Source organism: Calonectris borealis, chromosome 2 (genome assembly GCF_964195595.1).
Source record: "Calonectris borealis chromosome 2, bCalBor7.hap1.2, whole genome shotgun sequence".
Classification (NCBI taxonomy): Eukaryota; Metazoa; Chordata; class Aves; order Procellariiformes; family Procellariidae; genus Calonectris; species Calonectris borealis.
Window position 1 is genome coordinate 97,329,832 of NC_134313.1, and position 16,346 is coordinate 97,346,177.

At 35.6% G+C, this 16,346-nt stretch overlaps 1 protein-coding gene across 5 annotated transcripts in view; it reads right to left on the reverse strand.

Annotated features, from left to right (window-relative positions):
* Positions 1-1,350: 1,350 nt before the first annotated feature.
* SLC35B3 (solute carrier family 35 member B3) overlaps positions 1,351-16,346 on the reverse strand; it is a 33,030-nt gene continuing 18,034 nt past the window's right edge. For 3 of the 5 annotated variants that reach the window (XM_075142665.1, XM_075142664.1, XM_075142663.1), the window contains exons 5-10: positions 15,936-16,043; positions 11,077-11,174; positions 8,170-8,262; positions 7,652-7,763; positions 3,186-3,255; positions 1,351-2,087 (exon numbers count right to left, since the gene is read on the reverse strand). In XM_075142665.1, the coding sequence (XP_074998766.1) occupies positions 1,937-2,087; positions 3,186-3,255; positions 7,652-7,763; positions 8,170-8,262; positions 11,077-11,174; positions 15,936-16,043 (632 nt within the window). In that variant the 3' untranslated portion in view covers positions 1,351-1,936. Of the gene's footprint in view, positions 2,088-3,185; positions 3,256-5,608; positions 6,478-7,651; positions 7,764-8,169; positions 8,263-11,076; positions 11,175-15,935; positions 16,044-16,346 lie in introns of those variants that run through there. The other 2 variants (XM_075142667.1, XM_075142668.1) reach the window with 2 other exon arrangements.

The following is a 16,346-nucleotide window of genomic DNA, read 5'->3' on the forward strand; positions in this document are numbered from 1 at the left end:
GCTGATAAATATTATGGAGAAAGAAATGTGTATCAATCCCCTTGACTTAGTCAAATGCAGTCCTGCATCAAATTTGAAATTGTAACCCTTTTTCATATCCTATCATAAAACTTTGGCTGCAACATGAAAATAGATAGCCATGGCAGGCCATCCTCCTCTTTCAAAGCATATCTGTTCGTCAAATTCACACCTCTCTACCTTATCCAGGACACAATCAATCATGCAGCAACTGGGAATTTAAAAAAAGAAATTGTCACACACAATAAATTCTCCTAACTTGGCAACACTGGGTGTATATGGGTTGAAAAGCTTTCCTGACACATCGGAGTAGCTTGAGTGCTGGAAACAGCGCAGTTACGTTAGCGCAGCTCTCCACTCCACTTATTTGTCCCATCGTGCTAAGGTGGCCATGGTATTCCATGTTCTATTTTATAACATACTTAATATGGCATATGCTAGCTCCCAACTCGGTAAGCAAAATTTAAGGCACATTTTGTGTCTGTGCTTTGATTACAAGCTCCTTGGAACAGCAATTCTTCCGAAATGTCTGAAAAACCATTTTGCACATTTTGAATAATTTCATAAACTATTATTTTTGGCAGAAGGCAATCCTGTGAGATATTTCAATTCTTTGTACGTTCTTCCTGACTATACAATTCTATTATCCAATTTACTTTTGTCTAAGTTGAAAGAACACACACCAAGATGCGTCTAAGGGACACAGCAACAACAACAAAGTCATGACCACATGAGAACAATAAACTGTAAGGTGATTAGTATTTTTAAAGTGCTCTTGTTAAATATATAAAATGAAAGAGACAGCAAGTGATTCAAAAGCGAGTTGAATATGAAAGTAAGAGAGATAAATGGACTTAGTCTTCCTAAATTCATGATGAAAAAGACAGACTGTTAGTACATTGTCTCCTGCTGTCATTAAATAAAGAAAATTGTAATCTGTACCCTAATCCTCTTAAGTTCATCACAGGACCACACAAAGACTTACACAATACATACTCCAAATACATTAGCAGATGCTGTTAATCTTTACTCCAATACTGAAAAGGAGGAGTTTTGATTCAATGATACTAATTTAGAGGACTTCCGTGTCTCTTTACACCACTATGATATGGAGGGCCACAGGCCACTAAAAATTTTGTATTTCACCACAGAATAAGCAAATAACAGCTCCTTGTGCCACTGTTTCAATCATGACTTTTTCATTCTGTTTTCTCACCCTGTTCAGGCCTAAAAGCCCATTCCCCCCTTGTAAAAGTATGGGTATTGACTGCACAAACTCAATCTCATTTTTGTTACTTGCAAGCAATAATCAAAAAGAGTAACACCATAAGATTTCCATAAAAATTTCAATTATTACAATAAATACCACGTTCTGTGATGATCTAATCAATAACTTAAAAAAACCCCAATATTTTTATTTAAAATGAAAAAGAGTGACAACATACCATATTCTAAACCTTCCACCTTTAAAATCGCAATTTGGTCAACCAGTTGCTGATTAGATTCCATTAAATGTTAATACAGTATTACATTTAAATTACCCCGCCTAGACAATTAACAAAGACAAAGAACCACTAATCTCAGATCAGCCACATGGCCAATATTATTAAAATGCCCAAATTAGTCTTCTACTGTGTCCCACTTGGAGTGCAGCTTCTCAGCAGTCTGTCAGGAGCTGCTGTCCTTCATTATCTAATAATGCCATCTGACAATAGCCTACAACACCTTTTATGATGAATTCAAGTGCTCTAAAGAAAGGGCTCACAAAAATGTGCATTTCTAGCAATCTGCAAGCAGACAATATGCCTTCAGCTCCTTTGGTTTTAATAATGTTCCCTTTGGAAAGTGAATCAGTTGAAGACTGTTCAAATAAAGTAATAATAATAAGTCATAGTCAAGACAAGGTATAAACCACTGTCTATACGGTTTGTGACAACGTCCTTGTTTTTCTTTCTTCCACGCTTTTTTTCCAAAGGCCATGCAGTGAAGGCAGTTTGATTTTATCCATATTCTTACTGTAAACATTAAGAAATATACCAAGGACAACCAGTAAGCCTGACCACACGTACCTAAAGGGGAGGGAGAGGAGGGGAAAAAAGTTACTGTTAGCACTTTATCTGTAGCGATTACATACCAGTATTTGGGGATTAAATAAAAATAAAGTCCCTACATTAAGGAGAGAAGGGTTTAAGGAAAAAAAACCCCACAAATTAGTGGACTCCGAGAAAGAATTTGCTTGAATCCGTATTATTACTATCCTTCCAGCCTTCCTTTTCCCATCCTGGCTGGAGAGCTTATTAAGGTGCATTTATAGTTAAATAATAACTAAACAGTAGCTGTCTTTCTCACATGAATGAAGTAGTCCTGAGGGGTTTTAGTATGTTTTTCTTTCCCATGGTTATGAGAGCTATACTCTCTATTACTGGTCCAAAACGTGTTCTCACTTAGTGCCTTAGATCCATACTTCCCAACGTAAGCACATTTTTGTTTCAACTCTCCATTATTTTAAGCCTCAAGATTTTTAACTGGAGTAAATTCCATTTGGGCGTTTGGCTGTAAGCTTTGTTCTTAAATCTCAAATAAATTTATACATAGCAATAAAATTGAATACTATTTTGTTTCAAACCAGAAGCAATTAGGATCAATGTAGCAACTTAGCTGCATTTTTCAATGTAAGCTCTTCCTTGAAATTAAAAAAAGGGAAGAAACCCAAGCTCAAAAATCTTGCAATTTCATTTAACAAGATGATAGAAGCTTGCAGTTATTTAAAAGGGCTAGCTAAGAACTCAAATCTGAGCTCATAAAAGGGGAAACAATACTATAATGGAGAAAATGCCAAATCTTCCTCCACAGAGAAAGTACCCAATTAATTTATCAAGTGTCATAAGCACTAGATATAAGATTTTTCTTAAAAAAAACCAAAAAAAATGCCAACACATGGAATAACTTGTCTTCCAGGCCTTTAGAAAAATGGAAACTATTTTCTCCAGCATGATCAACATCAACAAGCCAGTCAATATTTACAGCAGATGGCCAACAGTTGTAGAAGATACAAAATGAAAAGCATTAAAGCCTGTATGATTAATTACTGTTGTTTTATTTCCATGATCAAGAATGTTATTTTTTATAAAATATATAAAAACCCATTTAAAACTATAAATACTTACTGGAACGTGAATGGCTTTGCAAAGAACAAAAAAGAAAGCACAATGGTCATTGCTTTTCTTCCTGTTGTTACTGCAGAGGAAAACAAACATTTACTTCTTTAAGAATTCAGTTACAGCAAAAGCACATAATATAGTCTTCAATATTAGTAAATAACCTCATTACATAATTAAGTGTTTGGCTAAAATGATGATCATCCTTGGTGCAAACACAGACTGCAGAGACACCAGTCCAGTGCAAAATAGCTCTAGAACCATATGCTGCTTGGAACAAGTACATTGCATCAGTAGTATCGGCTCCAGTCACAGTATCCGCAGCAGAGAAACTTCCAGAACAAGACTTGCTATTTAATAACTTCATGCTAATCAATCCACAATATCTGAAAGCAACAAACAATCCTTGCAAGTAACTGATGGTATAAACTAATCTGTTAAAGCAGAAAAAAGTGGTATCACTATTTGGATACATCAAATCTCTTGCCATTTCCATCTCATGTTACTACAGTTCAGTGGTGGTTTGGGCTTTATTTTTAAGTGGAATGGGATCAGCATCTTCTCATTCTTCTGAAGTCACTGAAAATTTACCTAACAGTGCAGAGAAATACAATTTTGGTTAGAAACCTAAGAGACCAAGGATATCTGACTTCAATGATTATGCATTATGAAGTTTTCATCAAAACCATTTAGAGACCTTCTTCTACATGTGATCTTATCACTAGAAAGAATCAAGGTAGTAAGAAAAGCTGAGAACACGATCCTGTTACTAAAATGGAATTAAACCATCTATTTGGGTTACTCTCAAATTAACTATAGCTCCAACAATTATTTGAACAATTTCAATGCTATCTGCTATGAACAAGAATACAGTGTTGCTAGCAAGTTGCGTACTGGGAAACCTATATAGTTTATCACTGAAACAAAATCAATAGATGAGTAAAAGTTATAGAAAATGTTTTAAAAAAAAGTAACAATGCAGCCAGGTGTACAAGTTTAGCTATGGAGATTAAGAGAAGGTGATATACGATAGTGCAAGCTTCTCACTTCAGAAAGACCCCAGTACAATTGTCTGCACCAGAAGAAAACTATGGTTTTTATTAACAGAAAGTATTTTGCTTACCATGAAGTACTTTTTACTGTATCATCCTGGAAAGCCTTACTTGTATAACTACATCCACATTAGTCTTACTGTAACATACTGACAAAAGGAGCCAATGACTACTGATGTATTTTCACGCTGTTATGGCCAGTAAAGCAATTTTCATTTTCCCCAACCCTCCCCCACAAACAAATATTTACTTAAAAGCATGTTTTGTAGTGGAAGAAACAGCCTTCCCCATTGCTTTATCTGCCCCCATCTCAACTTTTTAGTAACAATTTTCTTTACATTTTAAGAAATTTATGCACATCAAATAAAATGATTTTCTCATACATGAAAAATTAAAGGAGAATGAAAAAGAAAATTGAGTTTTAATTAGAAAACAGTTTACAGATGAATAATTTAAAAAATGGTTAAATTACTTCAGTTTTTCTAATTGCGATTATTTCTGTTCTTTCGAATCAGTTATTAATTAAAATATTTATGTAACCATTTCCTTCTAAATTAAGTGCCTTTTCTTCTTTTTCCCAATTAAGTCTGATAATTTCTCATTCTGCTAATAGAAATACAATTTTCATTAAACTCTTTCACCCCACTCCCCCCCAAGAAGGGGGAGGGTGGATGGGGGGTGGGAGGGACAGTAATGAATGTGGTGTTCTTCAAGGCACAATAAACATTTTCACATTGCTACAGGCAAGATGGAAAGGGCTCAAGTGTTAGGATTGTCAAGGTCAGGTATAAGAAAACCCAGGAAGGGTTTGCTATTCCACAGCATTTTTAAACATATTTTAGCACAGTAAGACTTTTTTTTTTTTAAAGAGCTATTTTAATACATGAACCAACCCTCTGATCTGGGCCAATTTCCAGTCAGGAGACGTACTGAACTTTGTTAAAAACAAATGTGTAACAGATGTGCTGCAGAAGCAACAATTAATAGGAGAGCAGAGCATGCAATCCTCATGTCAGAAAACAACTGTCTTTATTTTCCTCTACACTACTGTGAATGAAGTAGAGCATCACCTGACAGAAACCAGCTTTCAGGGGTAGAGGGAAGAGAGGAAAGTAGCTCCATGGCATCTTGCCACACCTTCCCCCGCCAAGCCCTTGTGACTAACGTTTGTGGTTTTAAGAAAAGGTAACCTGAGGAAGGAACGAGCCTGGTGTAACTGTTCTTGACAGACTACTGTAATGACTATATAAATGATAGGAGAAGCGAGATAGGCAATGACTGATTTTTGAAAAATACACTCAAGTTACATTTTAAGTTTGGAAGAAACAATCTTCTACAGACAAACAATTTTATGTTCTATAGCAGTTGCATATAGTAAAGAGTAATAATTTTAGGGACAGCTTGAAAACAGGTGTACAGGAAGACGCTGAAAAATGATCAGTGTCAGACTTTTTCTTTAGTGTTGTTAGATGCATAAAAAATGTTAACATTACAATTAACTGCTGTTAAAATGAACAGCAGGGTCATTTCCCCTTATTCCAACAGTTGAGGACATTATGATATGTAAACACTTCAGTCACTTGACGGTTTTACAAACTCATAATGATACAGGCTAAAAGCATTCACTTGTAATACAGTTATGCCATTTGGCTGTAGCTAGTTTTGCCACACTCCGGTAACGCCGCATACTAAAATATGCCACGGCCACACAAATACAGATGCAAGTCACAATAAACAAGTACCAATAATTTCTGAGCTGCAATTTCTGTTGCATCTGTCTTGCTAGCGATTCCTTTGATTTAATCATTTTCTATACCGCTTCTTCCATCAAGGATCTCAGGCATACAAAATATCAATAAGGTCTGAACACACTTCCTTCTCTGAAGCCAAACAGTTGTCCTTCCACACAGAATATGTTTAGTTTTAATACTTTTCATTGTTTCTAAGGCACACATCAGCCAATGCATTAGTAAAGAGCAAGCATAACCAGATGACATTACTTGCCAGCGCAGTGCTGAGACTCATTGTGCTCAGTGGCTTCCTCATTCACAGAGAGCCAGACAATCTCAGCTAGTAGGATTTCAATCTCTCCATATGATTTTTCCAGATGACTGATTACTCAACGTGAAGAATATGTCCAGTTGCATATGGGATAAGAGTCAAGTGTGAGTATCTATGAAGGCTGAAAATCTATGATAGTTGTGACTGCCTCTTGCTTCATGTCCTCCTTTTCCTCACCCATCACATACCTGGAGCATGTCAGTGTAGATAGGTTTGACTTGCATTTATTGATAGGAAATTATTGTATTATTAGGTGAGAACACCACATCACAGAAACTTTTTATATGCGCATGAACTATCACAGGAGCAAACAAGACTGCATTTGGTGACTTTCTTAGCCTGGAGAGGATTCCAGTAACTTTTGACATACTTTAGGGACTTACATCTTTCCACATTCACGTGCAGCTAGCAGACACACCAGCGAGTGGCCCAAATCTTTTCAACGTATTACTGATCAAAGTTCTTTATATTTGTTTCTTCTGACATGGCTGATACAGTCACATGCTGTACTAAGCATTTAACAGAAAACACGACTGCTTCCATTTTTGGGGGGACAATTACATCGGAAGTCTAGAAAAAGATCTGAAAGACTAGATGGAGTCTGCTTCTGTCATTAACAATAGGCTTGTACCTGTCCCATGAATACGCAAGTTCCAATTTAGAGATAACCCAGCAGCTGTTACACAACTCACCAGAAGTCTGTTTAATTCAAATCCTGACTTCCAGAACCAATACACACCCTTTATTCCTTTCAGTTTAATAAAAAGAACTGAGGAGACCATCACAAAAGTCAGGATTTGTTCCACTTGAGTTTATTCTGAACTGAATCTGGACTGTACATTTAACATTGCTACAGCAGCATTCCACTGAGAGTATATGGACATTCAGAAGCTTCAGGGAAGTTCTTCACAGTTTTTCTAGCAATACCATTTGTTGGAAATCTCCAGAAATTCTGTGCTTACAGACTATGACACTGCCTACTATGCCTTACTGGAACATCCTTTCTTTTCCTTCCAGGTTTCAAATACTACCTGTCTTTCCCTTATACCTTGCTACACATTTCCATTGCAATTCCTCTGTTCAGAAGTGTGTTGTTTCTGCATTAACACATAGCACAGTCTATATGCACAAGATCACTTAACAGGCTCTTCAAAGTTGAAACTGTGGCAGAGAAAGGACCAGGAAGCTCTCAAACACATATTACTAGAGAAGATCCATGCTACACAAACCACGATCAGTAAGCACAAAGAACAGGAAAAAAGCCAGAGTGAGAACAATTCTCAAAAGCTCTGTCCTAAATAATAGAATAAGATTACTTCATGTTTTTATACCAAAAGCAGGAAAAATATCATTTGTTCATACCTGTTACAGCCAGAAGGGCACCAAAGATTTTAATCAACGCTAGAACAAAGGATATGCCAAAATACCCAGTCAGGGAGAAAAGGAATGCATAACCGTAAGTCTGAACTGGATGCTGCAACAACAACAAAAAAAGCCTGTCAGGAAAATGTAAAATAAACCCTGAGGTATTGCAAAATGACATAAAACTACAGACTTTAATCAATTGCTTGAGCAATAATAAGCTGTTCAACAATGCATTCATGCAAACATCCTTATTTAATTTTAGTTAAATAATGGAAAAATGATAATGAAATTATAAGCTCATAAGTCTGGTCCTTGATTTTGTTTTATTTTTTAAAACATTACCCTATCTTATACATCAAAGACTGTAACAACTTGCTTAATGTATGAATTATACAAGTCAACCAGTTTACGTGATGAAAATATAACTTCAGAGAAGTGGTGAGATTTTCTAAACCATACAGAGCAATGTTTTCCAATGAGGTTGTTCATAGAAAAAAGGAAATCTTTATACCTACCTTTGAGCAAAATGTTACTGCAGGGCTTAATCCACTAGTGCATGTTAATCCAAATAAAATATACACAAAACCTATTGAATAGGAATACAAAACCTAGAATAGTTTAAGAGAAAATAATTACCAGGTGATACTATACAAAAGGACAAAATTAAATGCTTTCAAATGTCTGTCCCTACTAATATGTTCAACTTCTCAGAGTTGAATTTGCAGTGTTTGAAGATATTTTAACTAGGATTTCTGAAATAGCTGATGTACAGTGAAAAGTGAATAGCAAATGTTAGAGACATTCTTCCTACCCACAACTACATAAAAAAATTTTTGTAAAGCTAGTCAGTTAATAATATCCTGAGGTCAACGTTGACTGTGGTAAATCTTTCCAATTCAGGATTTCACAGCCTAAATAAAACTTCACACAAGTATATAGTTAAACAGTTTGAATACTATGTTAAACATATTTCGTTTTCTGCGACTTATCCTGCACAGTAAAGATCCGTATTACATTAAATGTGCAAAGGGTAGCACATAATCACTATGAACTGCCAGAAGAAGAGTCACATAAGTTTCATCTGTGTCACTTCAGTTCATGTACATGGTGCATCTGCGTTATGGTGACAGGATCAAGATTTTCATATACAACCAGCTCTGGCCTAGTTCAGTACTCAGAACAGGTAAGCTCTTCATTTTGTCTGTGCTCTTATTTAACTCATAGCTTCATACAAAAGTGACAAAAGAATCTTCATCCTATCTTTTCCCATGTAGAGGCAACAACAGAAGCTGCCCATCCATACATCCTCCCATGCAGTGGGAGGCATTTAGCTGTTTGGACAACATTTAGTTGGCCTTTTCTTGTGAAAAAGGGAGACAGTGAACAGAACTATTCTTCACATTACCAGCTAGAACATACTGATTTACTATACTTTCAAAGCTTAGTGTCAATTACAGGCCTACTTATTTTGACACAGGTTTCATCAATTGTTTTCTTGTTACACTATCTCAATTATTTGCAAAAAAAAATCTACTAACAATTAATAACAATGCCATGATACAACACAAACATCACTGCTCTAAAATAAAGGAGGATGAATATACATTTCAAGAGCCAAACTGCTTTCAACCTCTTAAAAAACAATGATCTGATCTTCAGAGCTCTTATTTTACAGTGTTTATACACACAAAAGTTAGTCTCTAGTTCTTCATTTGCCTCTGCATCCAGCTTTTCTCTCAAACCATCCAAAGACCTCACTTTTCACAACCAGGACCGAGCACCTCATTGCTAGTTCCTTATTAGGCAGTGTGATATAAGTCACTTCCTTAGAATTACACACAAGGAAAAATCAGGTATAACTTTCCAGAGCAGTGGTTACTATTTCAGCCGCAAGACATCTTTTCTCTTTTCATAACTGCTTAATCCAGGGCAAGTTCCAAATTCAGCAATGAAACAGAGATCCTGTGGATGACAGGTTCCTTTACTGTTCAATTTTATTTCCAGATCACTGTCCATTAAACATGATCTCCCATTCAGAAGACCTCTTAAATTTTCATCCACAGTCTCAGGTCTAGACAAATGATTTCTGAAATTCTGCTTGTACTTCTGCTCTGAATTCTCCAAACAAAATCCTGGAGTGTAATCTCTAGGCCTCAAACAAACAAAACCTTTATATCTTTAATCACTACGCTGATTCTCTACAAGTAGTATGAGTATACAATATGAAGACCAATATTGTCAGATTAACGCAGAATAAAAAGCAAAGTTCTGGAGACAACAGAGGCATCACAGGTAAGGCACTTAACAACTGTCAGATGACTGTTGGCAAGATGCAAAGTGGGCAAGAAAACAGTTACAGACTGTACTTTGTTTCGGATTTCAGAGATTACAGCTATAGAAGGCTGCGCTGGGTCAGGTAAGGTCCATCTAGCTAAGATCTCTGCCTCTGGGAGCAGTCAACAGTGAATACTAAGAAAAGTACAGAAATAAAAAACAAGAATACAGTGACATTTTTCAGGTATATTCTTCCACTTTCCAGAAACTTGCAGCCCAAACTTCTTGAATCAACCTAAATCACTTTCATCCATAAATGAAGCTTCCTTCTAACTAATTTTCTCTCCATTTATGAAGCTATTCTCATAAGTGAGAAATTAGATTTTCTAGTTAATTGTCAAATACATGCCAAATATGCAACTTAAATTTCAATAATTTTTTACTTGTGGCATATTCAAATAATGTCTGTTATAATAAAAAAATTTCTTGTATTTACTCAATTTTAGAGAAAAAGATGCCAAATTCAAACATAAGCTTTATCTAAAAAGAAAAAAAAGTCAGATAATCCGCATTCCAAATAAGTATATAAAAAATACTGAGCAAGGCTTTTTCAAAATCATGTACTTCACTGAATCAGGAACACACATACTCACCCATTCCAAAAGTCAGAGTTTTACTGATTTCAAAAGCTTAAAAAAAGGCTGCCTCTCACATGCTAGCACACTGTAGAATCAGAAGTCTAGCAAAGTAAGAAAAGCAGTATGTTCCATGTAACACATGCTTATGCATACCAGAAGAACAGTATATATTTTTCAGAGATTAAGTGCATGATCATACAGAAAACACTCCATTGATTTCAGGCCTGCAGGGTAGACAAAGAAATTGTTGCTAGAAATAAGTGTTTTTGTAGCTGGAATATACATTTGAAGTTGCACACAGAAAGCAGCACCCCTGAAAGGTTAAAAAACAAAACAAACAAAAACCCACCAAAAGTCCCCAAACAAACAAACAGAAAACCCCAAGAATACTAGACCAAGAGCCCTTCTTTACACATGCAAGAGAAAAGCATATTAAGTTTCATGTTTTGTCATTGTATGCCTTGTCTATGATAGAACGTGCTCTTTTAAAATTGCAAATCTGGTATTTACCATTTCTGAATTAGAACCATTGTGCAACTTCATAGCTTTTTCCTGTACATTTCCTATAACTGCATCTGCGCAGAGGGCAAGGGATATTAGGACCACACCTAATATAAGAAAACAAACAAACAAAAAAAAACCTGTTCAGAATATTTATCAGCAAAGCAGAGTAGTGATGAAAACCACTCTGTACTTATCCTGAAAAAAAGAAAAAAGTCTCAGGAATAGAAAAATAATAATAAAATCCCCTCTATATCATATTCTAAGTGTCAGCAAAACTATTTCAATATATTAGTATAAAGCCGTGTCCACCCCCACTCCCTCCACTGGTTAAGCCCCAAGCACTATGTGTCTCTAAGCTTGACATCTGGACATTGTTATAAAGAAGCTAGCTGTAATTTTTGAGTAACAAGAGTGAAAGAATGGCAACTGCATTTATTGAGGTATTTTTAATGAAGATAAATAACCAGAGAACATACTCTTTTGAGTAGTTAATCCTAGATTATTCTTCCTGACAAAGGCAAATAGTAGTGTTAGATTTAATGATGAAACAAATGCAAGAGGATTCACAATGGAAATCTTTCATTGTTGAAATATTAATTTTAAAAAACTATAGTTCAGGTACAAAACCCATGGTTTTAGGTTACCATATTTGTTCACAATGAAGTCACTACACAGTCAATAATGTAATCAGCTTTCCAATAACAAAAGTTAATAACTCTTTATCCATGCCAGTCACAATTTATTTCCCAACCTCCAAACTTCGATTCTTTCATGACTGTAGCAACTGTTGTATTTAATGTTGCAAAAGTTAGAAATTAATGATGCACACAGGTTGAAATACCACTTTTCCTAAGTATACAACATTACAGAAGATATCAGTCATCAAAATCATATTTACTGTTTTGTCTGATCTTGGTTCCTTAAAACATCATAAATGTCAGGGAAGAACGAGGAGTGGAAGACTAGAAACAAGCAGCGTGATATTTTCTTAATATTATGTTCTTGCTATCAGAGGTCTCAAAATAGGCATTCTGATGGACCAAATGGAGTATAAGCTCCTGACAGACAAAAAAAATCCCAGCTCCTAGGATTTTCAGAATGAAAGATTTAACATTTTTAAGACCAATGAAGTTTAAGGTGGCATCTCCTTGGCCAAATTCTGGATATATGGGAACTTCCAAACCAGCGTTTTTAGTTTGGGAACCATTTCCTTTCCCAGGAACTGAAAGCAACTGAAGCAACAGAAAAGGACTCGTCATTATTCAAAGTTATCAGGCATTGGAAAAGGCATGAGTCAATGGAAATGACATGATAACCTGAACAATATTGGTTATGCTAAAGACCACAGTATAGACATATTAACTCCATGGATTCAGCTCTGGTCCAAAGGTATAACACCTCCAGCTCAGCAATAGCCTTGCTGCAGATCACTTCTGTAAAGTGACCGAGTATGTCTTCATCTGCGTTCTCTATCACGCTGGTTCCAGCAGTGCTTAATGGCCCAGGCACATCGCTGGACAAATACATGGGTTCAGTACTGGATTGAGATGAAAAGGTTACCTGGAATCTGAAGTGCAAGTGCACATGGAAAGGAGAAATGTAGGGACAAGACACATGTTAATGTTACATACATGCACAGTTTGGAGTATGAAGAGAAGAATTGTTCCACTCATTGTGATAGTGCTGCACCTGCCGAGCAGCAGCAAAACCATGAACGAGACCAGTAACGTTATGTAGTATGTAAAGCATGAGTAGAAATGATTGGAAGAACAGGTCCTAAATTAGTTCTGAAAGAAATTAAACCTGGAGGTCTTGCACCAACAGACTTGATTGAAACACTACATTACATTGTATTTTACACTATTAATGTGATGCTTGAAGTCATTAAAATATTAACGCTGCTTGTACATTTATAAGCTATTCGATATTTACGTAAGTTCCTCAACAATACATTCTCACATTTGCAATCCCCACCATGCAAATGTGTTAGACTAGTGAGTTGTTTGGACTTTACCTGCCCATTAAGACCTCTGTAATATTCCACATTCCCTGCCATACCTAAGATTAGAAGACACAGTAGAGGTAGCTAACCAAGTAATATAATCTTAAAACAGTGAAGCTAAGGACAAAACACCTCAGTCTGCAAAAGACTAAACTGCACCTGTACAAACAATCTAGGGTGGAGGAATTTTCAAGCAATTGGTATTTTTACTGTGTCTTCACTGAAAATAGTTAATTTCCACTTACACCTGTAATGCCAGAACAGTGGAAGTTCCCAAGGCACCGATGTTTCAACACTGTCTCCTGCACATCCTTCTCTTCTGGTTTCTCTTTTGGAAGTTCTGTATCTATTATTCACAGCTATTTAGGATATCTACCACTACCTCTCCAATTTGATAATGCTAGGAGATGCTTTGAGCTCTTAGCGCCAACTCCATCTTGAAAAGTATACCTCTTCCTGAGTTACAAATATGTACCTGTTCTGGCAGAAGAGAGTTTCTGTTTTGTTGGCTGACCTCTTTCATGTGTAAACAAAATCTGTGTAGATTCCTTTTTTGGCCCAGCAATACTGAGAATAGATTTCAATAGCGGGGGGGGGGGGGGGGGGGGGGGGGGGAGAGAAAAAAAAAAGGACTTGTAAAATTGTTCATCCAGATAATATTTTATGTCTGCTCATGCTCCATTTTTAGTATTTGCATCAGACAACAAAGATAATGTCTTCTGTTTAACTTCACAGCATAGTTTTGCTCTCTTAGAACTGTGAAATGTAAACAGCTTGTTCTTAACAAGTTAGTAGAAGTTCTATGAAATCATGCTAGAATCATACTAGTTTGCATGGAAACAGTTCTATATAAATGTGCATAAATCACTGGAATGAACTCAGGAATTTAGGGGGCAATAAGTAGGCAGTAACATAAAACTGCAACTTTAGAAAACAGTAAATTTAATTTGCTGTTAATGTTTTTGAAAGTTTTAATATCCTTAAATACTTTGTTATTTCTTTGAAGATACTCTATGAAGATACAAAATTAAATTCTGCCTCTCCGCTTTCAGTTCTTATTCTGTGATTTACATCAAGAAAAGTGTAATTATTCAAAAGAATATGCCATTTTGCAGACTGAGCAAAGTTTTTAATAATTCTTATCACTGATTTTACACTTCAGCAGCTACGTATTTCTGCAATACCAAAAATCAGTACATTTCTCGAAGCAAGGGACCATCTATCTCCATAATTCATCCAAGAAAAGGAAAAACTCTACCTTTCCCATTATGAAAAGTTTCTTCTAGTTAAATTAAGTGACATGGGAACAAAACAAAACAGGCAACAGGGAATACAGAAATACAGAAAGAGCCTTCTCAGAAGGCGAGCAGGAAAATTTTGAATCGCCTTCCTATGGGGAGATCCAGACTTTGAATTCTAATTCTATATTCTATTTCCACAGAACTAACCTCTTCCAAATGGTAGTGCTCTAAGCTTCAATATATAGATTCTTGTTTGAAGTGTTCAGAATAAATTAATAATGAAAGACAACCCTGTTTATTGTCTGAAGACATTTAAAGTTTTTTATCTTGTGTTTTGCCGATCTTTGAGGGCATCAGGACTTTGCTACATTTGCTGCACTTTACCCTATCCCATTCAGTTGAAGAATCAACTTTCCAAATCTCTTCAGAATTAAGTCATAGCATATATTTAAAATAATTCAAATTTTACAAAAGGAATATATTAACATGTGAATGCACTTAGAGGCGATAGTCAAAAATAGCTGTAATGGTAACACGTATCTATACATGAGAAACACTAGAATATAATTACATGCATACCAACATCATACTGTACTCAAAATATTCTTTTTTTTCAAGTAGCCACCCAGTTACACCACACAAACACATTAAATGCAGAACAGGTTATAAAATTCACAGATTTTTGTGATTTCTTCCACTACTTCTAGTGGCACTAGAATTACATTAAAAGGCATGAGAATTAATTTATGAGCAAGGCAAAAGATAAATACAGTTTAGACAACACCACAAATTGATCATTGCTAACACTAGATGAAATAATATTTTGTGAGGAAGTCTCTTCCTTAAAAACAAGAATTCATTACTATTTTTAGGAACAAAACTTCTAAAACAGTGCCTCCACTATTAAGAAATAAAGATTTCACACTAAACGTCTGTTGTAACAGTTGTTATAACTCATCTCAGAATTTCAAAAAAAGAATACACTGAAAGTCAAATATTCAAAAGGTTTTGAGGTTCAGTATTAATCCAAACACTGGCCAAGTAAGTAACACAGATTTTATGAATAACCAGTTCTCCCTTGTCATCTGAGAAAGAAATCCAACTGTTTTTAAATCCAAGCAGGTTAAAATCTTTTCTTTGCTTCTGATTTTACACAGTATAGAAAAGTTAGAAAGTAGGCACTGCAACTAAGAACTACAGTAAATCTGAGTGAGACTGTCAATTAATATAAAGTAAATGGTTCTGAAATGGAAAAAGACTTAAAGGTCTAACTAGAAAAGACAACTAATCTTTTGAAGTTTTAAAATGGTCAAACTGAATTTTATCATATTTATTTTAACATGTCTACTGGGAAGTAAGTATTTCTTGAGAACAAGCACAAGACATTTCAACCTAAAGGGTGGAATTTCCAGAAATGTTAAGAACCTAAAAATTAAACACTTAGAATAAAGGCCTATTCTGCCACAGATACAGTTCTGCTAGTGCAAAGCTACAATGAAACCTGCATTGTCCATATGATACCTGAAGGCACTCCACCAAGAACTCTCAGAACTTCTATGGAGCACTTATTGTAGGAAAAAAACAATCATTTTGTTAAACTCTAAAATATAACATATGTTTACCTGTCAAGTTGAAGTTTGGTGCAACTGTGCTGTCAGCTAAAGTAAACCATATTAATCCAAGACTCATGCATAGGGCAGCAGACACATCTGCAATATTATAACGTTTTCCTACAAAAGCAATACAAACAATATGAATGGACTGCTAACACTCAGAATTTCATGTTTATCCTGTTTAGCAGACTAGAAGGCAAAGGAAAAACTGTTCCAATGTCATTCTTTTACTTAAGCAGAAGACTTAATGCTCTGGCCTTTCACAACTGGAATTAGTTTCTTGTACAACAGCAGTTCCTAACATGGAGGAGGACCTTAACAGATACTGTCTGACTCTTGTGGTCAGTTTTAGTTTTACTCCTAACGACATAAAGCACATTCTCAACAACATAAAGCACATCCTCCCTGACAAAGCACCAT